Raw genomic sequence first — 23,547 nt, 5'->3', positions numbered from 1 at the left:
TTTACACTTGAAGGTGCGAGAACAATGTTGTTGTTCATATGCCACATCTTCCGATGCTGCTCCTATGATGTGCAGAATATACCAGTGTTCCCTCCTCTGTTGAAACAGAGCTATGGTTGATTCTGGAGAGAAGAAAGAGGAGGGGGAGAGTTGGGCACTACCAGGGTCGCAGTGGGGTTTCCCGAGGTAGGAACGGCCAGCGTACTGCTGCAGCCCGCTTGCTGTCTCGTACCAATGAAGAAAGCAATGAAACATATTAAAAAGTTACATTGTAAAAAACTGTAGTCAGCAACAGTTCTCTTATTGGTGCCAACACTTTATGAGTGAGTGATAAGATACCTTATTAAACTACACAAGTACCTGAATAAAAATAATGAATTGGGCTTAATTACTCGTAGTCATCATGGTGAGTGGAGAAAATTAGTTAAGGGGGAAAATTATGGGGAAGGTTGATCAGAGCAGTCACACTCTGAGAGTACTTTAATTATATTGTTACAAACGTGAGCAAAGCCGCAACACGTGGATGCACAGCTAGCTGACATCATGCGACCGTGCAACATGAGATGTTCCGCGCGCACCTGGGTCGCCGCTTCCCCTCCCTCCAGCCCTCTGCGCCCCGCCCGGCGCTGTTAGTTTGACATACGAAACCTGGCAGCTGCGGAGTTACGCGTGTCGCCTACACGGTTTCGAGAGATTGCTGCCGTCGTGTCGGCACGGAATGACGCGACTGGCCCCAGCCGCACTCGTGAGTTCTAGAATAGCGTCTGTGATATATAAGATGAGGATGCCGGCCTGAGAGTCAGTGGAGTTCAGAGAGAGAGTTCAGGCAGGAGCTGTCCTGCAGCGGAGTCTCCGGGGCGACAGTGCCGCGGATTAGGGCAGAGTGGCGAAGTACTGGTACGAAGGTTCCAGGGCAGGGAGTGAGTGAGTTCAGTGGAGTCAGGAGTTTTCCCGCGGCGGAGATTCCGGCAATAGAGCGGCGAAGTCCCTGGACAAAGGTTCCAGGGTGGAGAGTTCAGTTCCGGGTGATAGTGTCGCGGGCGCGGTGGAGTCCCGAGCGAAGTTCCAAGCGAGGCGTTGAGAGGATACTTAGCGAATTAAAGTGCGACGGCAGCGGCGGAGTGCGTCGACAGAGTCCTGCGACGGAGGACCACGAGGGGTGCTGCGGCGAGAGTTGCACCAGAGGTGTGGCAAAGCGAAGTGTAAGGTGTGTGAAAACGAGTGACTGGGGAAGCAACATTTTTAAGTGTAATTAATTATTTGGTATTTTTAGATTATTTGTAAGTCACATAAGTAGTGGCCATCAATAAAACTGTGTAGTGTAATAAAATCTTTAATTAGACTATCCTTTACGAACCCCGTATAGTAAAAATATCAAGCATTCAAGAATAAATAAATACTAGGCACATATCTATTATTATTATTATTAATACAAGTTTCAATGTAAACATATATCATTAAATTTAATACATTTACCAAAACCATAAACTTACTCCCAGATTCCTTGCTTTAAATAAATGAATAGTATAATAACTGAATATTGAATTTGTAACTGTGTGATAATATACATATAAATATATTCACATTATTTCACATTTATAGTAACTGCCCCCTTTTAATCTACTGATCTCAAGGCTCGAAAAACAAAGCTGTAAAATCATTTACTAAACAGCTAAATTACAAACCAAGGCCAGACCAATATTGTTTTCAATAACTGCCTACACAAGATCTCTTTTGTGTTCAATTAGGATCATTAGTTTATAAAAAATATTGTTGTAAATTTTACTGCCTATAAATGGTAACTTCACTGCAACATCTTAACACATCAACATGTTGCAGCCACTATCTCAGAATACAAAACTAGACAACTTCATGTGAAAATACAATGTGGTGAGGTAATAGGTAAAAGCTCATTTATATTTGCCAGCTAAATCATGCCAGATGCTGCAGCTTTCACTCATATAATAGTTCTTCACCTCATCAAAATAATCACCAAAACAAAAACTTAAAAATCACTAAACTCTATCAAATCAAGCGACCAGCTTCTTAATAAAGGTACAATTTAGTGTGATCATTTTCCAAAATTAGGATACTGGAGTATACTACAAACTTATACAAATGACTGACTCGGTTTTATGCTGCTGCACAGTAATAATGTAATCACAACTGTGCATATCCAGTTAATATCACCAGCATGCAATATTCCCGAAACTCACAGAAAAGTTAAAGGCATATATCATCAAAAAAACTAAACTGTCAAACTTTCGCACATATACTCAGTACATTACGATAACCTTTACATCGTTACTAAAAAATATATAAGATGGCTGATGTCATGTCTCCGCAGAAAATCAGTCGCAAAATCCACCACCAATTCAAACTTGAAATTCAACACTTACAGCAGCTGAAGTTGTCTCCCCAGAAGGACAAAAAAAAACCGTGTCAGCTTTCTTGCCTCGTACCGAGCGCAAAGGAAAAAATTGCTCATTTTTCCAAACAGGCAGCTTGCAGCCTATTTCCAACAGCACAGGGACCCGGCAACACCACTGCTGAAAGGAACCTAAAGTAAATAGTAATTTCTTGCCAACACCTCCCAAATTGGTGTGCAAATAATGAGGCGCGAGGAAAACATTACCACAGCAATCCTGCACACTAGACTACATTTACTGCACAGCTAGCGCCCATAGGTAAGACCGCCACGAAACTCTTGCAACCGGCGTTCATGAACGTTAACGTAATTTATGAACATTCTACGCCACAGTAGAATTCACTGTTAAAAGCAGCCAGACAATTACTTCCTCAAGGCTCCAGGCCTAGTTTTCTACAACCTGCACTTCGCAACTCTCACATGTTTTCCCTCCTGTTAAGATTCCCGACGTGAACCTGCCTTGGGTGAAGCGACTGGGGTAAACACGCCTGGTAGGAAAGGCAGCAAGGCCATGCGCAAACACAGGTGCGAATAGGCTCAGGTGTGCCAACTGCTGTGCCCTGGGTCACTAGGCGGTGGATTGTTTGCAGCCGTAAGTGGAGTTTACTTCCCGACGGTGTTTCAGGTGCAAACGTGTCGGACATGTTCGGGAAATGGCTCTCGACTGGGTCGCGTCATAGTCGCAAGTTTAGAAAACCCACCTATAGACCCTTCAATAATTTTGTACAGGTATCCATTATTTTAAATTTTCTGCCCACACTTGTAGATTCTGGTGTGATTTGGTCCCTGATCGCCCGGGTAATGTTTGAGAGATTGTGTGACAAATATCCCCAGTTATCACAAAGGCATATTTCTGACTCTGGAATTAATATTTGTATGGCGAATGGCCAGATAGTAGAGTCTCAAGCAGAGGTTTTGCTGCATGGTAAGATAGATGAGTTTTCCTGGAATTGGTGTTTCACCTTAGTCCCGAATCTTCCTCATGGTCTAATCTTGGGTTTAGATTTTTTAAAGGGAATGTGTTGCGTTCTTGGTAAGAATAAGCATAAAATTGTTTCAGGTTTGCTCCCTTCAGTAATTTTAATTTAACGCATGATTCTGTAGTACCCATTGTCATGATGAGTGAGTCAGTAATGATTAAACGTGACATAGCCATGGCGTGGCTTTTTAATTTAATTAATTTAAAATTTAATTTATATTTAATTAATAGGTTTTATTTAAAAGAAGTCCCAGTGAGAGCTAAATATTAAAAAGTTTCTCCCTCTAAGTTACAGGGGTCATCTCAGCCTCTGTTTCGAATTTTTGTTCACCTACACCTCTTGTCCCAAAAGAGAGAGCAATGTGTTTAACATCGTACACAACTTTAAGCCTCCGATTGACCCTATTAGGGAGGACATATTTCCATTATCTACCATAGAGAGCGCCTTGAAGCATCTGGATTTGGCCAAAATATTTTCCGTGATCAATCTCAACGCAAGCTTCCCTTAGTGCTTACTGCACCCAGACTGCCACAAATACACCACTTTCTCCACTCCCTGGGGGCAACATCAACTCAACAGGATACCCGTGGTGGTAAATTTCAGCAGTGAGGTGTTGAGTAGGGTCCTGGACTTTGTGCACAGCGATTTGAAGTTTGATTATGTGTTTGATGACTTAGATGATATTATTGTGTACAGCTAAAGATTTGACGAGCACCTGAAACATTTGCATGAAGTTTTTCAAAGACTGACAGAGGTTAAATTGACAGTTAATCCAAACAAAATCACTTTAGGTAAAAATATCATCAAGTATTTAGGTTTCATTATTTCGGACAGTAACTTAGTAACGGATCCGGATAAGATAGGACCTATTGTTAATTTTTCCGGCCAAAAATTAAAAATGGTACAGCAGTTTCTGGGAATTATTAGCTATTTATGTACGATTCATCCCGATTTTTGCCTCAGTGTGTGCACCCTTGAATCGACTGCACAATAAAACATGTTGAATTTGTCAATGACCAGTGACCATCCGAACCTATTACGAAAACTCTGGTGACAGATCTTAAGACTTTCGTGATTCCGTTTTGCTATACACCATATTAAGGGTTCAATAATGTTGTTGCGGATACATTATCCTATATGTTTATGCTTAAAATATGCTGAAAACAAAGTAAAAAAAATTGTTTATCTGGTTTATTTCATTATTTCAACAAAAACATTTTATGACTTGCAGCAGTTAGGATGTGACATGTTTGTTGCAACCATGCATGCTACAAAAGGGCATTTTACTGATAAAAATATCAAAAACATTTTCTAAATATTTAAAGTTTTTATTTTAACAGACAACTTTTAAACCTAATACAAACACACTAATTTATATATTTACAATAGTACAGCGCATGAGACAAAAGTCAAAGTGAAGTACAGTGACAGGTCTTTAATCCGGCCCATCAGGACCTCGGCCGAACCGGATTCCTGATAGTCCATGTAGTTTTAACAGGAACACCAAATGTGAAAAGTAAAATATAACCAGCTATGAAACAGAAAACACTGCACTGAAATGGAAAGCAGAACTCTCAGTAAATCAAAACTGCCGGTAACACAGTAAAGTGACAAGGCTGCCAGCGTCAACAGTTGGGATCAACCTAAAAATATTTGAACATAGCGGCTCAGTTTGTGTCGTGTTATAGAATGTGCCATGTCCTAGAATCCTGTGTCACAGACCTCCGCTGTATTACACAGGCAGCTGGCCAAGTGGGAATGGTGGAGTAGCACAGTTTCTCAAACAACACCTGCAGGGAATGGCCTCTAACTAGTTTAAAAATATGTGGAAATTGCAACAATGGCTACTTTTGTAAGAAGTAATTATTTCTTGTGTTTATCTTACCAATAAATATGCTTCTAATATTTTATAATTATTATTTATTAAATGATCACACTTTATAACAAAAATTTCAAGAATTCCTTTTAGCATGATTTAATTAGTATGATTTATATTTTATTAATAGTAGTATTTTCTAACAAAGTACATAATTTAAAAAAATAATTATTAAAAACAGGAATTATTAGGCAACACCTCAGAAAATAAAGCGATGTTATGTGTAAAAAACTTTTTCACCCTTCCCATTTCTGAATTTAAAATTGTGTAGAATACAAGCATACTCACGAAGAGACAAAATAATACAAAAATAATTTAATGATAAACTGTCTTAACCACTAAACATGTTAACCCGATTTAACTCGGGTTATATAAAGTGGTAATTTTATGCTAACCCGAGTATAAGCGTGACACAATTCACTTTTCTGTCCTTAGTTATGTATCCAGAATATTTCCGTCGTGTTTCTACGCTCCTGTAGTTTACTTTTTTCTGTGTAGATTGCGGCACATATCGACTATCTGTGTACACTTCCAGCTTTGTAACGAGATGGCAGCTCTGTGCGCTTGATTAAAGCGTGTTCATGAAACGTTTGTAACTTACACCTGTTTGTTTACAAATATTTAGTTTATATTTTCCTTGACAGGGTGCAGTATCTATTTAGATTTCATTACCTTACCGTGCACAATGCAGTGATCAGAGACAATAGCAATTGTACTGTTTATTCGCAAGTTTTGCGACACTCAAGTAGACAATTTCTTTCGTTTTCGTATGCGTATTTCATAAATAAATGTATGAACATATAAACAGAAAATTTTATTTTTTATTTTAAATGAGTTTTGTCATGGATATTGCCATACGTTTTGCGATCTTTTCTTTTGTATTCGGGTATGAATGTACTCTATTCATGTACTTTATTTTCGTATTATAGATAGTATTATACATTTGGGACATTATTATGGTTTTTTTCCAGACTGTGTATGACAAATAATGTTTACATATGTAAACTTTGTTTCATGCATATTATTAATTGTATTGTTCTTAGTTAGTATTTTGGCCATTTATTACTGGAATATGTAATTTTGGAATACATATAAATTTTTTTACTCTTCAATAGTGTATACTGTATAAACTTTTTGCATCAACATTTTTTAAGGATTTTTTCCTACAAATAATATGTTATTACTTAATGCAAACGTAATTAATTACTTGAAATAAAATCGATTCACAAAATATAACAAAACATTACATGATTTGCATTTCGCTGCAAGAATAACATATTTATGCCGACATAATGACTGGCCGAGTTAACTCGGGATAAATCTGTGATACAATTATTGTCCATATTTCATAAACAAACAAATTTTAAAAAAGGCAAACAATTGTTCGTTACATTTCTAAAGTACTTTTCTATTTATTAATAAAAAAAAAAGTAATTTTTTCGGAACAGCTTTTGAAAATGTTATTGGAATGTTAAATGGTTAATGTAGTCATGCATATTAAAATCACACAAGTTTTTTTTTTCCATTTAAGACAAACGGTTTGCCCTTAATTATTTACTACTGAATGCAATAAATAAATAAATAATACATGAATGCAATAAATAAATAAATAATACATACTTTCCAATGCCTATACAAATTACACTTCACAGACCTTTATTTACTTTACACTTCACAGCCAACATGGCTGACTGCAAATCACACAACAGTGTTCTACCCTGTATAGTTATAGAGCTGAGTGGTCTACGGATCTAGAAGGCAGCCTCCATTTTTATATATGATACAGTAACTGAGTGAAAAACCATTGAAATATTCACAAAAACACCAAAAAATGTGTTAAAAGAGCTTTTTACATAATTTGGATATTTTTGAAAAACTTTTAAGGGACAGTAAAGGATTTCTATAAGTGTTCGAGATATATTCTACAGCCAGAGACTTAATTTCATAGCAAAATATACTTAAGAATAGTTTTTTTCCTGCGTGTATTCGGATGTGTAAATAATATTGTACTTTATAATAAACTTATAACAACAATATAAACACAAGTAGTATAATTCACCCACGTGTTTACTTATATACTTTTTAGAACAACATTTTACTGGTCCAAGCATGACAAATTTAGCATGAAGGCATTTCACCCATACTACTTCTTTTTATAGGATAACTTAGCATACTCCTTCCATTATAATGACCATAACAAAATTAAATTGATAATGACTTCTTCACCAGTGTGTATGCTGAATTTGCAAACAAACAACCCTTTAAAGGAAACTTAAATAAATATTGTGTCCTAGAGAATGCCTTCTCACCTGTTTTCTCATGCAAAAAAAATAAAAAAATAAAATGTATCCAGTTAATGCAGCAGAGCTGAATAAATATGTGATATATATATATGTGTGTGTGTTTAAAATAGAAAAAATATTTTTGATTTTTTTTTTGTTAAGAAAGCACTGTCCTGTAAGTGCATCCATAATATGTGAACTACTCTCTTTTTAAGCACCATGTATATTATGTCATTTTACTGTCTGCAACAGATAACTCTATTTACATACATTTATAATTTTACACTTCAAAGACATATTAACTTATTTAGCTATCAGATATTTATGTGTTCCTATATGTATCCCAAGTGAATTCTTTGTCATTAAATTACCAAAACATAATGACCATGAGATTGGCTTCTCACCAGTATGTGTTCTAAGGTGTACAAACAAATGGCTCTTTTAGGTAAATTAAAAAAAAAATAATAATAAACATGGGAATAGCTTTATACCAGTGTATGATCTTATGTGTAGCTTAAAGTAACCATTGGTACTAAATTTAGATCAATAAAATGATCATGAGAATGGCTTCTTACCTTTGTGATCTGAAGTTTTTAATCAAATTATTCTTATGAGTAAACACATTAGAACATTATGTAGATGAGGATGGTTTCTCGCCAGTGTGTATTCTCATATGTACCTTAAGGTAACTATTGCTACTAAACTTAGCTGAACAAAATGAACATGAAAATGGCTTTTCACTAGTGTGTGCTCTAAGGTGTACAATCAAATGGCTCTTTTGAGTAAATTTAGAAGAACAATATGAACATGAGAATGGCTTCTCACCTGTGTGTGTTCTGATGTGAACATTCAAATTATTCTTTTGAGTGAATGCAGTAGAACATTGTGAACATGAGAATGGCTTCTCTTCAGTGTGAGATCTCATATGTACCTTAAGGTCAAAATTGCTATTAAACTTAGCTGAACAAAATGAACATGAGACTGGCTTCTCACCTGTGTGTGTTCGGAGGTGTGTAATTAAATGAATCTTCTGACTGAATGCTTTAGAACATTGTGAACATGAGAATGGCTTTTCACCTGTGTGTGATCTCATATGTACCTTAAGGTAACCATTACTACTAAAATTAGCTGAACAATATGGACATGAGAATGGCTTTTCACCTGTGTGTGTTCTAAGGTGTAAATTCAAATGGCTATTTTTAGTAAATTTAGAAGAACAATATGAACATGAGAATGGCTTCTCACCTGTGTGTGTTCTCAGGTGTGCATTCAAATTATTCTTTTGAGTGTACGCAGCAGAACACTGTGAACAAGAAAATGGCTTCTCACCAGTATGTGATCTCTTATGTACCTTAAGGTAACCATTGCTTCTAAACTTAGCTGAACAAAATGAACATGAAAATGGCCTCTCACCTGTGTGTGTTCTAAGGTGTGTTTTGAAATGAATCCTCTGTTTGTATTCTTTGGAACATTGTGAACATGAGAATCGCTTTTCACCAGTATGTGTTCTCCTATATATCTGCTTCAGACCTTGAGATTTTTCCCCCAAACAAACAGGTTCAGAGTCCTTTTCATCCACAGTTCTTTCTTCCATTATGTATGACAAGTCACTGCTTCCCACGCACACTACAAAAAATTATAAAATAATTAGAATGTTGTACATTTGTAATCAAAGAACAAATTGATACAGAAACTATATCATTTTATGTTTATCTGTTAACAAGTAATCAAAGTTTAAGTGCCATGCAGTTACTGTCCAAATAATAAACCAACCTAAAAGGGAGAATAGCAAGAGCTAATCTGCGATAACAGTGTTTAGATGATATATTGTTATGAGTGGGAAACACAGGGTCAAAATGATAGCCCAATTAATTACTAACTAGAGTTTTTTTTTATAAAGTAATATTTACCTTTTGTATATATATTTATAACATAAATTGTTATAATTTAACTATCTGTACACACATTAACACCATCACCGAGTCTACAATAATTCTCCCCACTGAAGCTATGTTCGACGGAGGCTTCCTCCACTGCTTGTCTCTTACTGCGCTCCTCTGCCCCAACACCTAGGCTCACACAGCTCACTCGTTCGTCTCACACGAGAAGCCTGTCGCTTATCGCTCACCTCAGGGGTCACTTCAGGTCGCTCCGAGAATACAACGTTATCCCCACCAGCCTCGAGCATCCAACGCTGGTGTTGCCACCTGCCTCGTTACTCTCGCACCACTCATCACAGGTTGTCCTCCGTCTTTAAGGGCTGCCAAGTTTCAGAGGGCTCTGAAGTGGCACGTCATCAGAATCACCGAATTAACACTCGAAAGTGGGAGAACAATGTCGTCCTTGTTAAAACACTTCTCTGGGAGCTGGTCTCGGGACGCGTAGAACAGGGGCACAAATCTGTAGGATTTGCCAGGGGAGCCCGCGTGGCCCCGTGGGGTTAACCGACACGACATCTCTGGACACGGTTCTTTTAAGTAGCATGCTGCTCATAAGCAGAAATCTTTCAAATATACAGAACATTTTCCGTAAATCTGACATCAAACACATTTCACAGTCACACTTTTACAAGTGCAGGCAGGCCCCTTCAGAGAAGGGCTCCTTAAATCCAGGTATGTATACCCATGGCGCATCCCTTTCTTCTCGGCCCCAGCGGAACAGAAGTATGGTTTACATGAAGCAGCCCGCTGGAATCACGAGGAAGGAAGTGGGACACACGAGCATTACCTGGGTCACAGGGGCGTTTCCCCAGAGTAGCACGGCCAGTATACTTATCCAACCCCCTGGCTGTCTTGTACTAATATAGAAACACGTTAAAATGTTATGATGTAAAAACTGTAAAAAGCAACCATGCTCATAATGGTCCCATCACTTATAAACATGTGATAGATACCTTATGATACGGCACAAGTACCTGAATACAGAAAAAAAATGTATTGGGTTTAACTCCTCGTGTACAGTTGATTCCCGATTACCCGGAGTAAAGAATGGTAAAGGGACCACCAACAAAATAGGTAGTAAAGTGTTAGGCATAATTTACAGAAAATGAAATTGCGCTACATATCACTAAACCATAGCCATATTTCATGTCGCTATATTTTACGTCTAGCTGATCTAAAGTACACTCCAGGGCGGTATATAAATACATTTTGATCCTTATTGACACATTCCTCAATTTTTTGACATTGACCGGGGCTGCGCCCTCCTTAAGCCCGATGAGCCTCACGTCTCGCCGGCCCCTCTCCCCCCATCTGCCTGTTTCAAACCACCCGCCGAGTGTGCGCGCGCGTGTGTGCATTGTTGTCCGCCCTGCAAGAACCGATTGGAGTCTCTGCCACGCACCCCTAAAATAATACTTTAATTTTAAAAAAATGGGGGTTGTCTGTAAAGTCAGTTTACAAACGATAATTTTACGTGATAAGAACGTTATAAGAAAACATTGATAAAAAATTGCATACTTTTTAATTTTCAAATATTATTTACAGTTTTTGAAAATTTGAAAAAAATTTGTTTAAATATAATCACGAACAATTAGTTATAGAAATAAACTGAAATCAAATCAATGTCAATAAATTGTTAGTTTGAAATGACGAAATTGGACAAATAAATCAAAAATTTTAAATTACTGCTTTCAAAAAGCCCGCCTTAACCTGTTTGATATTATAGAAGATTTTCTCACACGGTGGTTTGCCGGTTCTTGCACGCTCGGCTCAGGCGGAACGTGATAATGGGTCATGCTTTTCCGTGCGTGCAGCCGGCGTTCATCTATTTATAAGACGTTATCACGTCAATAGTTTGTAATTTTACTTATAGTTCATTCCCTGAGTGTTTTGTTTTCTTCAACTTGTAGCATTGCACAATGAGGATTTGTTATATACATATATTTTTTTGGGTTATAAGAATATTGATTAAGAATAACTTTGATATGAAAGATAATAATTATTTAATATGTAGATAAGGATAGTTCAGAGTTGTTAAGAATTGTTATTAATTACTTTGGTTAAATTTCATGGAAAGCCTTAAAATACTTATTTCCTTGAGATACTTAATTATTAATTTGAGGGTTAGCTCCAGTTCATAATAATTAATTTTGATATTTGATAATTAATTTCAGTAATGGTTTTGTTTAAAGCAGAATAGATTATAATTTTACAGGACATCATTTTTAAACAAAAATTTCTAATATGGTATGAATTTCAACTTTGTTTACTAAATTTTGAACATTGTATTTAAATTTGTTGGGTAATTTTATATTCTATTGGATATTGCTAGTATAATATTTTGAGAATAGTCTGGAAGGTACAGAAGGAAGAGCGGACAGGCGCGACACTCTGGCGCCAGAAAGTTATTTTCACTTTGTAAATGCGTGTTTGGGAGTTACGCGTCACGTTGTACGCACAGCTGTAGCGACCATCTGGTAGGGTCTCTGTAGGCTACCACTAGCCAACCAATCAGGGCGAGCCCTGGCGTCAAGTGATGTGCCCGTACGAATTTCCTTATATGGTCATGTTTTGGAATTATGTGCGCTGATTGGTCAGTTGGCCCACGGGGTTGCCTCCTTTTTTTTCACCTTTACAAGGGAAGGTAATCTCGTCGACCAAGTCACTTGTTGCTCGATCGTCGCCGAACTCGGTCGCGTTGTCGGCAAGTCGCAAGACAAATGGAAAATTACTAAGAGATAATTTAACGCCTAGGGGCTGGGGCCAGGCCGTAATTTTTCAACCTAAGTTCATTTTTTTCGGACAAATTAACTAGAAATTCAGGCCCTAGGCGTCGGCATCGGCCCGACTTCGTGAGGTTACGGTCCGCGATCGACGGTACCTTGAGTTATGTAGGTAACCAAGGGACATTACTAAGTTGTTTTTTTTTGTTTGTTTTGGTGAGTGACAAGACTCCTCGACCATCAACGGCAAGATGTATGGTGCTGTGGTATGTATTTGGACCTCATTCTATCAAAATTCAAAGACAAAAACTGTGCAAGTAACGAAGTTTTTCTAACTAAATTCATTTGTAAAATTGTGTATTGAGGCCATGTAACGATGAGAAAAAACATTTTTTTTAAAGAAATAAACAAAAATAATTTAATAAACTCTTTTATTTCCAAATAACGAACCATCGTAATGAAAAATTCTCCAGGAACATTGTTTGTTTTGTTTTGTTACGTTTCTCTGTGTGCTTAGCTGGGCAAAAACATACAACGTAACAAACTTAAGTAAGGATGGAGCAGCTCAACGCGCAAACACTTTCAGAACGCACCCAGACGCGGGCAGTTTATGTTTTGAACGTAATTAATAATTGCCAACACAAGTAAATGTTGTTATTCTGTAATAAGTAATTGTAATTTATTGTTCAGTGCTAGAGAGGTTCTGTTTGTTATCTGTTTCGTCACGTAACTATAAACGGCCTAACGGTAACTAAACTGCTTCCTGCGGCCATGACACCTAGACGACCGCGAGTCTATCTCGATCGTCACCCGGAGCAGGACGCAGCGACCACGTGCGATTCCTTCCTGTCCTCCGTCATGTGGGAAGACCTAGAAACCACTCTGGTTTCTTCTCGTGAGTTAAGGAGCGTGCCCGCTGCTGAGAGTAGGTGGTTAGGCCAGATTTGAGCAGTTAGGGGAACCTCGTCGCACTTGGGCTACGTCACGACCCTGAGAGGGGATACCCGGGTCAAGTGCCCTTAAACCACGTGGTGGCGCCCATATTTAGTCGATTCTCACAAATCGCGTGACTTCTCAACCCCAGTGCAATAGCATTGTGTTTATTTTGCCTCTAAAGAATATGACCAGTAGCAACAGGGCATATTTTTATAATAATCAAAAGTTGGACTTTTTTTGGTAGTTGTGGAAATACTTGTGAGACACAAACAACACTTTATATTTCTGTAGCCAAGTTTTCAGTAAAATATGTTTAGGTGGAGTAACCACCACGTAACTACCAGTCCCTATTACCCGTGCCCCAACAGCGAGTTAACAATAAAATACATGGGATTGGGACCAGTTGGTTCCCTCTTCGAATATTGCTTTTAATAAGGTGATTCATAGAGCTACTACGTCATGCCTTATTGTTTTTTGGGGAGAATCCTCTGACACCATCTAAATGTATAGTGAATTACTCCGGAGACTTAAGATAGTACCAGTCCACGGCTGCTGGAGATGTACTGGAATGAGGCTGCCTGGAACTTTGAAGGATCCAAGAGGAAGACCGGAAGACAGCATTGCAATATAATAAGGGGAGAGTAGAAGAAGATTTTAGGTAGGGGACTCGGCAGTTTGTCGCCAATATCCTCAAAGAAAAAAAACCTAAATTTAAATATTCTAAGTTGGAGTTCATTTATGGGAGCGGGGTGAGGTCCCCCCCCCCCCCCCACGTTAAAATCATTAAGTTTGTGGGACCTGTGACCGTTGTTCTGGAAGAGGTAGGGAGCCATTTTAGGATACACAAGTCACATATCTCCCATTAAAAAAAGTTTGTAAAACAGAGATGATGTAATTAATATACACCCTACTAAAGTCTCTTTGTTCCAAAGGGAGGATTTTTTTGGGGGGGAAGTTTGTTTGGCTATAGCTTACATTAATTTTGTTTAAAGGTTTCATTTTACCTGAGGCTCCTGTTTGCAACTTGGATCTATTTATGGTAATATTATTTTAATTGAGAGTTTTTTCTCTCTCTATTTGTGTTGAGAATCTTATCTTAGTGTCGTGGGCTAAATACTTAGTGATATCCTCTGTTGTTCTTTCTACTCTTTAATTCTTTAGCTATGGAGAAATTTGGCCTAGTGGCATTATAGTATAAACCTCATGAATGTTAAATTTAATTTTTTGCTATGCCTATTACATTTCTTTTTATTAATTTTTTTTTGCAGGAGGATATTGTGGCACTTTGTGCCACAATTATATTAAAAATTTATTGTTAAATTTCTTTCTGAGTTACTGCCTTTCCCTTTTGGGATAAATTATTGACAATCAATACAGTTTTAACAGGAACACCAAATGAGAAATGTAAAATACAACCCGCTATGAAACAGTAAACTCTGTACTGGAATGGAAACCAGCAGTAATCAACTCTCGGTTGTTAAAACCGCCAGCAGCGCAGTAAAGTGACATGGGCCACACTCAACAGTCGGAACCCACCAGCGTCTCGGTTTGTGCCGTGCTACAGAATGTGCCGTGCCCTAGAATCCTGAGTCACAGACCTCCGCTGTATTACACAGGCAGCTGGCCAAGTGGGAATGGTGGAAAAACACAGTTTCTCAAACAACAGCTGCAGCTACCTGCTATAAATAGTCAGAAATTGCCTCAACGGCTACTTTTATACAAATAATTTTTTTTTTGTTTCTCTTATAAACAAATATCATTCAAATATTTTATAATTATTATTTATTAAATTATTACACTTTCAAAGAAAAAATTAATCTAGCATTCTTTTCAGAACAATTCAAATTTTCCCCGACTGCAGCATGAAAAATTTAAACTGATGATGGTTTTTCACCCATGTGTCTTCTTTTTATAAGAAACCAAACTCTTTCCACGATAGGGAAAGGATAGCTTCTTACCAGTGTTTTTTCTGTAGTTTGCATACACCCTTTCAAGGACACTTTATAAGTACATTGTGTTTTAGAGAATGACTTCTCACCTGTTTTCTCATATGCAAAATAAATGAACTTTTCTCAGTTAAAGTAACGGAGCCAAATAAACACAAATAGTGAATATCATTAGAGGAAAATATTTGTCATTAAATATTTTTTTGTTAAGAAAGCACTAAAGTGCATCTATTATGTGTGAAATACTTACTCCCTTTGTGAGCACCATGTCTATGATGTCATTTTACTTTCTGCAACAGATAATTCTATTTTCTTACATTTATACATAAAGCCAATCATCTTCTCAACTTTATATCTAGTCTTGGTTTAACCCAATATAATTACACCTAGCCATCTACAATTCTTTTAGACCTTTGACTATCTAATTTATCTCACTGTATGGTAACGCCAGCTGTTGACGTGCTTTTCAAAAAAAAAAATTTATCATACAGCTTTAAATATTAACATCTCGCTGAACACATGCTCTAGTAACACAGATGCTTCTTCTTTTTTCAGAAATTACAAACACAGTAATTATCTAGATCTTTATCAACTCTATTAAACTAATTCTTCCGATGTTAATGATCTCGTCCATCAATTAACAAAACTGTATTATACTATAAAATCAATACCTTTATACCAGTAACCTCCCAAAAAGACATATAAATATCCCCTAGGTTTTCTAGTGAATTAATTCAAACTTTAAAATCAAAGAAACGCTTTCTCAAACTATACAAAAGAAATAACAACTTGTACTACTATTAACAGTTCTCTCATTTTCACAGATTGGTGAAATTGTTTATAAAATGTAACAAAATTCAGTGTACCCGGACTACCAACAACAATATTAAGAATAACCCAAAAAAAATTATGGCAATATGTAAAATTAATGAAAGTACATTGAGATATTTCCAATGTTCCTATTATGCTATCAAATGTATTTGCGCAGTATTTCTATAAGTGTTTATGTGAATTATAGTCGCACTCTACTTGTGTCTACCTCTGACACATCCTACGATTCTATATCTGACTCTAATATCTCAGAAAGCCTTATATATTGGGGTATCAAGACCCTGAAAACTTCAAAATCCACGGGGACTTATGGCATCCCCAATTTTATTTTAAAAGGTTCTTCCCACCTTTTAGTACCTCTTCTACATTTTTAACACCAGTTTGAAAATTCAAGTTTTCCGTGACGAATGAAAAATAGTTAAAGTTATTCGAATTCAAAAAAGTGGTTCCAAATTAAATGTAACAAACTACAGGCCAATTTCTTCACTTGATAGATTTTCACAAATATTTGTAAATTATATTAAGATATTAAATTTTCAACTTCAAAATAAATTATCTATTAATCAACATGGGTTAAGGACAGGAATGTCAACTTCTACTTGTGCCCAAAATAACGAAAAATCTTTGTTTAGAATACATTAACTTTATACCTAGGATGGGTCAAACACATGCGTCCTAGCCGGTAATGAAAACTTATTATTACTGCTTGGCTCGTGGAACGAAGGACGTTCGTCAAGTTGCGTGCCCAGCAGGCCGCTGTGGCAGTACAGATGTCGTGTGAAGGTCGCCCAGGGACGTGAACTGAACTCGACACGACAACGCGCACCGTGAGTTAAAAGGTGCAGGGGGGAGGGGGGTGTTGTTTGCACCGGGGGAGCACGTCCTAGAGATAAGACCAACAGCTGAGTGAAGAGGCGTGGAGAAAAATATGTGTCGGTCGGTCAAAGGGAAAACATAATTTTAACTTAAATGAATTTAAGAATAAAGAAGGGGGTGCCAGTTTTAGGACTTACAATAATATGTCATACAATCTGAATCTAAAAAAAACCCTAAAAACTTTTAGTTATATATTTAATTATTTTTAAAATTTAAAATTGAAATTTCAAATTAAAAATTAAAATTATTGTTTGGGTATGCATATAAACCAAACCACGTTAAATACTACCAACTTCCAACTTGAAGCAGAAAATTTCTCTATGCTACCAACTTGTAGCAAAGATCAAACCACACTAACTGCTACTAATTTTGGTAAGAAACCATGCTCTGCTACCATTTTTGTAACGAACGCTGGACTGCAGGTAAACACTCAAAAATGAATAATTAAATTAAGGCCTTGAAAGCGTCAGCCCAGAAAACAAAACAACAACAACAATAATCACAGAGGTGCCCAGACGTCGTACAAAAGAATTTTATTTATAACCTCCTATCAACTCTAGGAGGCTATGTGGATCGGGGATCAGTAATAATGAAATAACAAGACTGGTGGTTTGATTTATATAACTGCCCTTTTACTAAAATAATTTACTTAGGTTTTTTTGTATCTTTTAATTACACATGTATTAAAATATATTAATCACAAAATACATATAAAAGTAAAACAATAATACATCTTGAACTTAACACTGGTTTTAAGTGAGCTCGCAGGCTCAAAAGAAAGAAACAATTACATTGTGTTTTTAATTTTCTTTTCAAATGAAATTTAATTATATCCTGTGTCCTGGCACCAGAGGTTTCGGTCAATTAAAGTCCAGAAGGAATCATTTTGTATAAACTTGGAGATAAACTTGGAGATAACTTGCAGCTAATTTTGGAGATAACTTGCAGCTAATTTTGGAGATAAACTTGGAGCTAAACTTCAAAGCTGAACTTGGAGATAATTTTGGAGTTGAACTTGGAGCTAATTTTGGAGTTAAACTTGGAGCTAAACCTCGAGGCTGATTTTGGACCCCGCCTGCAACCAAAGTCCCAAATAACTTAGACTGGTTAACAGGCAGCTAAGCCTGGGCAAGACTATGCCCAGGGAAAGGCAAAAAAAAAAAAAAGGGGGGGGGGGGGAGGGATGACCACCACTTACCCAAAACAGCGGGGTTAAGTCATGTAGGCTGGCTGCAGGAGCAGAGAAAGCAGCTCGCGGCACGGAAGTTCGCGGTAGTCATGTTGAGAGATAATGAAATAATTTAGATTAGCAAAAAAACTATTGAGGGCAGCAAAATTAAAAATTAGAAGATTGAGGCCTCTATGCCTCGACGTTGGCGACTGCATGACGTAGTGTCGAGTCTTGGTCGAACAACAGAGATTGACTCTCGCGGATCGCGACGCGTGGTTCGCACAGACCAGATGCTGCCCGCCGAATCTTCGAAAAATGGCGTCGGGGCGCCTAATTAAAGAAGGTAACTGCCCCCATCCAAAGAAGGGGGGGTGGTGATTGTCCGAAGGTGTCCGGAAATGCCCGAAGGGGCGAAGCAGACTGCAAAACGCTCGCCGCGCTCTCACGTGAGTCGCTGGCGAACTAAGATCGCAATCGCACTGCGACTGCTGCCAAGGTCGATTATGACAAGCTATCTCTTATGGGAGAGATGAGTAGTGCGCTCTGGCGGCCAAGATGAGAACCTGCCTGGAGGGTCACCGAAACGTCCGCTAGAGAGCACTGAGCGCGCTCGCGACCGGCGGACAGAGCGAGGTTAGGGATTTTTCCCGCCGCTAGACTTCGCTGAGGGCTCGGTTTGACAAGGGCGAATGTCCTTGGGGAGACCATGTACCCTGATGGGGTTCACGGGAGGTCGTTTGGAGTTCTCGTGAAGCCACAGGTGGGAGATGAGGGGAGGGGGGTTTAAATTTGCCAAGTCGCCTGGGAAAGGCGTCATGTGGACCGTCCCGAGGCTTCGCCGGGGGCTGTAACCTAGTCCTGTACATGGTGGCAAAACCCTTACCTATGCTTGCCTCCGATAAATGAAAGTTGCTAGCAGTGGGCTTGGGGTAGCGTTCGCTAGTCATTCTGTTACAGAGAGAAAACGTGATGCGAACCGCGGCCGAGATGCAGAGATAGCCAATCGTCAGCAAACAGTATCTAATTGAAGCCTGCGAACAAGCGCAGGTGCACTGGGTTGCACAAGATTACGTCGGAGTGTACAGTAATGAAAACAAAATTAAATTAAATTAAAAATGCAAATTTATTATTTGATTTCCTTCTTTAAAAATTAAATTTAAAATCGTACATTCGTGCCCGAAAGTGGCACTGCAACAGCACATACTAACTTAATTACATTTATTAATTCAATATATAACATAATTCCTAATAGAGGACAGGCTGATGTCTTTTCACCAGTGTGTGTTCACCTATGTCTCTTAAGTGACCTACTTTCATTGAACTTAGCAGAACTCTGTGAACATGAGAAGGATCTCCTAAAATTTTGTGTTTCATTAGTATTATTATGTAACTCACTGAGGCACATCTTAAGATTCAACGATTGCTTCAGTCCTTCGGTTTTTTCCCCAAAACAAACAGGTTCTGAGTTCTTTTCATCCTAAATCCTTTCCTCCTTTATGTACGGCAAGTCACTGCTTCCCACGCACACTAAAAATAATAATAAAAAACTTAGAATTTTGGACACTTTGTATTTTAAGTTTGAAATGCTATAGAATCTATATAATATGTTAATACGTAAACAAGCATTCAATATTTAATAATAATGCAATCATTCTCCAAATAATAAATCTAATTAAGAGAGAGAATAGCCAAAGCTAACCCTTTTAAACAGTTCTTATCATAATATATAACAAGTAGTGAAACATTATAATTTAGTTAGTAACCATGCTATTAATAAATCTATCACATATTAACATGTAGTAATATATTCCTTATATGATAGTGCACATGTAACTGGATGGAATATATCAAATTTAGTTAATTACTCGTAGACATCTAAGACATTAGAAATGAAGAAATAAGGGGATAGAGAGGTAGGAGGACTAAAGAATAGGTGGTAAATGCTTATTAGATTTCCCCCTTTAGAAGAGTTTTCCTCTCGGTCCGACGTCACCCTGGGAAGACTCGGGTGATATAAGCTCTATATATATATATATATATATATATATATATATATATATATATATATATATATATATATATATATATATATATATATATATATATATATATATATATATATATATATATATATATTCCACTTGAATTGAATCAACTAAATTCACTAACAAGATACCAGCGAGCAGGGCTTTAAGAAAGTAATCTTCAGGGACATGTAAAGTCAAGGAAACTCATGTATATGTAATCGTTGCGACATTCAAATTTGGTGCAATTTTTTAAAATTTTTATTTATGTAATCATTTATTTGTTAAGCTGTAATATGTATTGTTTTAAATAATACTGGGGCGCCCCCTTAAATTTGTAACTTACTAGTTCTTTATTGTCATGTTGAAAAAATGCGAAAACAAAATCTCTTAATAATAAACCAGGAAAACCTATAGACCAAGCTACCGATATAGTGTATTTATTTATCAAATACCTTCTTCATTTTCTCGATCCACGAACTCCCCAAGTTACTAGTGTGCAGGGAGTGTAAATTTTATCTTGTGCACCGCCTCGTGCCCCCTCTGGTAATCAACTTTAATTTTCTTTGTATTTTGCCCAGCAGTTTCCAAGGACTTTTATCAAAAATAAAATAATTTTATTTTTGAGGCACGAGGGGCGTTACAACACACAGAGGAATGTTACAGTCTGCACAGAAGTAACAGCTTTTTCTGCGGATTTTCTTGCCATTTGAGTCACGTACTCTGCTGCACATAGCGCATTGCCTTGTTGGGTTGGCTTTCTTCTCAGTAGCTGGTATCAGATCAGGAAAATGCCTTGCTGTCAGACGAAGAGGATGTGCTGTGGTACCTGGATGTCCCTGAGATGGCGAGGTGACAAACAGGCGATATCTTTCAAATATATTCTGGACAATTGTCATTCTGTTGACGCCCCCGCAAACCCCTAGGGAGCGTCGTGAACCGCGTAAAATTGCCGGGAATTACCTGGTATAGTGTATCGCCATCCGACATATCAGCAAAATAAGTTACGGCACACAGTTCACCCAAACCTCTCGGCATTCAACGCGGGTATAGAAAATATCAGGGCTTAATTTAAACAACAAAAGAAAGGAATTTGCTTGAGAAAGCACAACTTTTGCAGCAAATACGACAAGACAATATTTATTAATCTGAAAGGCTGACATCAAACTATTACAAGCATAAAAAGAATATAAGCATTCGCCGGTACCTATTAATTAAATCGGGCCCGATGCTATAAACTATATATATATATATATGCATACCCAGCACATGATAAGGAAATATAAAAATACCCTAATCTTAACATCAGTTACAAAGACACTTTATACTTATTTAAAATCTCAAATAAACCAAGTTCGAGCTAGTAAACGCCTTCCTGGTTACGCGACGTGCTCAAGTGTTCGGGGGACAGGTACCCTTAAAACGTTCAACGCGAGTCTCTACCATTTGAATTTTATCAATTATTTACTTCACGCGTCCATATCCGAAAATTGTTACATGTAACTGGGGAAAAACAGACCTCCGATGTTAAATGACACTCTCAGGCTTGATGTAATTATTTCTGCCACCAATCTCTTGCAGCGTAACTCCGTGGCACAAGGGGAATCACAAGGGAAGTCACTCACGTATCGGCTCGGCGTCTCCGTATGATTAGCGAATCCTCGCTAAACCCCACTGGTCCTCAGGCCAGTCGGTGCTGACGGCTATACCAGCCGGAAGGCGCCTCGTTCCGCCGCGATAGAACAGCGGCTATCATCTTCACCAGCTATACAGCTACTCTTCCACACACATATCAACGAGTTATTTGCTGCCCAAGCCGGCCCCACACTCGCAAAAATCATTTTTAGCGAGGCCCCAGGCGCGAACCGCCTCACTTGCAGGCCCGTCGTACATAACAGCTGATCGCCTGCCATTCCCCTCTCCTCCTTCAACCAAGGGAGGGGAAAAAGTCTGTCTCCCTCGCGCGCATGCGCGCCGTGCTCGTGAATTGTTTCATTTTACCCCGATCACAATTTGTCCAACTTTGCTATGTCGCAATAATAATTAAAATAGTTTTATACAAATGCAAATATATAACTACATTATTAATATAACTAATAAACACAATTATTTAATGATATTCTGACTAACTGTTACCAGGTGCTCCCAGGCGACACTAGCGCTGAAAAACGTTACCAACATTTAAAAAATACCGCCGTACGGATAACACCAATACTCAAATAAACTATACTAAAGGAAAACTATAATTTAAACTTCCTTTCTTGTAAAACAGTACCCCGAGAAAAGGGGTACACTGTACTGTAGCTGAGATTTTTTGCCACCTTGTTTGCAGTACATAACATAGGAATTCCACAATGCTAATTTCATTAGGTGGAAAAAAATCTTCTTATAATATTTCTTTCCACGTTTCCTAGGAAGTGGATAAGTGGACATATGTTGATCAACTAAATCAACTCCTCCCATTGTGTTGTTGTAGTCAACTAACACCTTTGGTTTTGTTACAGTTTTAGAGGCAGTTTTCACTTCGACCGTATCTGCATTGTGGATGGTGCTAAGAAGAACGACATCCTTTTTGTCTTTCCATCGAAGAGCCATCACTTTTCCTCTCTGAAAAGTTGTAATTTCGCCCCTTTTCAGTTTTTTTTTGTTTTAAGTTGGGCTGGCATTTCTTTTCTGTTCATTTTTACTGTGCCATAAGTGTCAGTGTTGCGAGAAATCAGAATATCTGCAAGTTGAGGTGATGTTCTGTCGTGAGACAACATCCCTTGTCTAAAAAGGGCTTCATGAGAGTCATCACAACTTGAGATGACATCGGAAGTTCTTTGAACTCTTCATTTAGTGAAGTACCTTTCCCTGTGTATATGATGGTAGAGACCACGTAGCCGCTTTTCGACTCGCATAACATGAAAGTTTTTATTCCAAATCTGGCACGCTTATTTGGAATATACTGAACCCATCCTAGTCTCCCCTTATACAACAGCAAGCTTTCATCAATTGTAAGGTCTCTTTCGGGTGTGTAGAGACCAAAAAATTTCTTCTCTAGGTTCTGATACACTTCCCAAATTTTATTTAATTTTGGGTTGGGGTAAGTTTCAGCATTGTAAGATTCGTTGTTAGAAAAATGTATATATTGTTTCAGTTCAACAAAACGACGGTAGGACAGTATTTTTGAAAAAACTGGAATGGAAACCAAAGGACTTTTTGACCAATAGAGCTGTTGTTCAGGCAACCACACAATGCTCTGTAATATTATCAAAGCCAAAAAAACAATAATTTCTTCTTTTGTAGTGGGACGAAACTGTTTTGATGAACCTGGTTGTTTGGCTTGAGTTTGCTCTGCAAATCGGTTTGTTTCAGAAACAATGATTTCGAGTAAATTGTCATCGAAAAACAACTTGAAATACTCCAACAAATCATCGCTTTCATCTCCTGGTAGCTGGAAATTCATTGTTGGAATACCTTTGAAAGGATATCTTGGTGGTGGTGGAGGACGAGGTTGTTGTGTTTTGTCTATCTCGCACCACTGTTGCAAAG

General features: G+C 37.8%; 1 protein-coding gene across 13 annotated transcripts in view; it reads right to left on the bottom strand.

The window, feature by feature from the left end:
- Positions 1-23,547, bottom strand: part of LOC134538484 (gastrula zinc finger protein XlCGF8.2DB-like) — an 85,008-nt gene that overhangs the window by 28,999 nt on the left and 32,462 nt on the right. For 4 of the 13 annotated variants that reach the window (XM_063379842.1, XM_063379850.1, XM_063379848.1 and 1 more), the window contains exon 4: positions 8,980-9,192. The exons of 3 other annotated variants lie outside the window; for them this stretch is intronic. In XM_063379842.1, coding sequence (XP_063235912.1) covers positions 8,980-9,192 — 213 coding nt within the window. Of the gene's footprint in view, positions 1-8,811; positions 9,193-9,220; positions 9,847-18,045; positions 19,517-23,547 lie in introns of those variants that run through there. 6 more of the 13 variants (XM_063379851.1, XM_063379845.1, XM_063379846.1 and 3 more) reach the window with 6 other exon arrangements.

The sequence above is a fragment of the Bacillus rossius genome, chromosome 13 (genome assembly GCF_032445375.1).
Source record: "Bacillus rossius redtenbacheri isolate Brsri chromosome 13, Brsri_v3, whole genome shotgun sequence".
NCBI classification, from domain to species: Eukaryota; Metazoa; Arthropoda; class Insecta; order Phasmatodea; family Bacillidae; genus Bacillus; species Bacillus rossius.
This window is presented reverse-complemented; position numbering and strand designations above follow the sequence as displayed.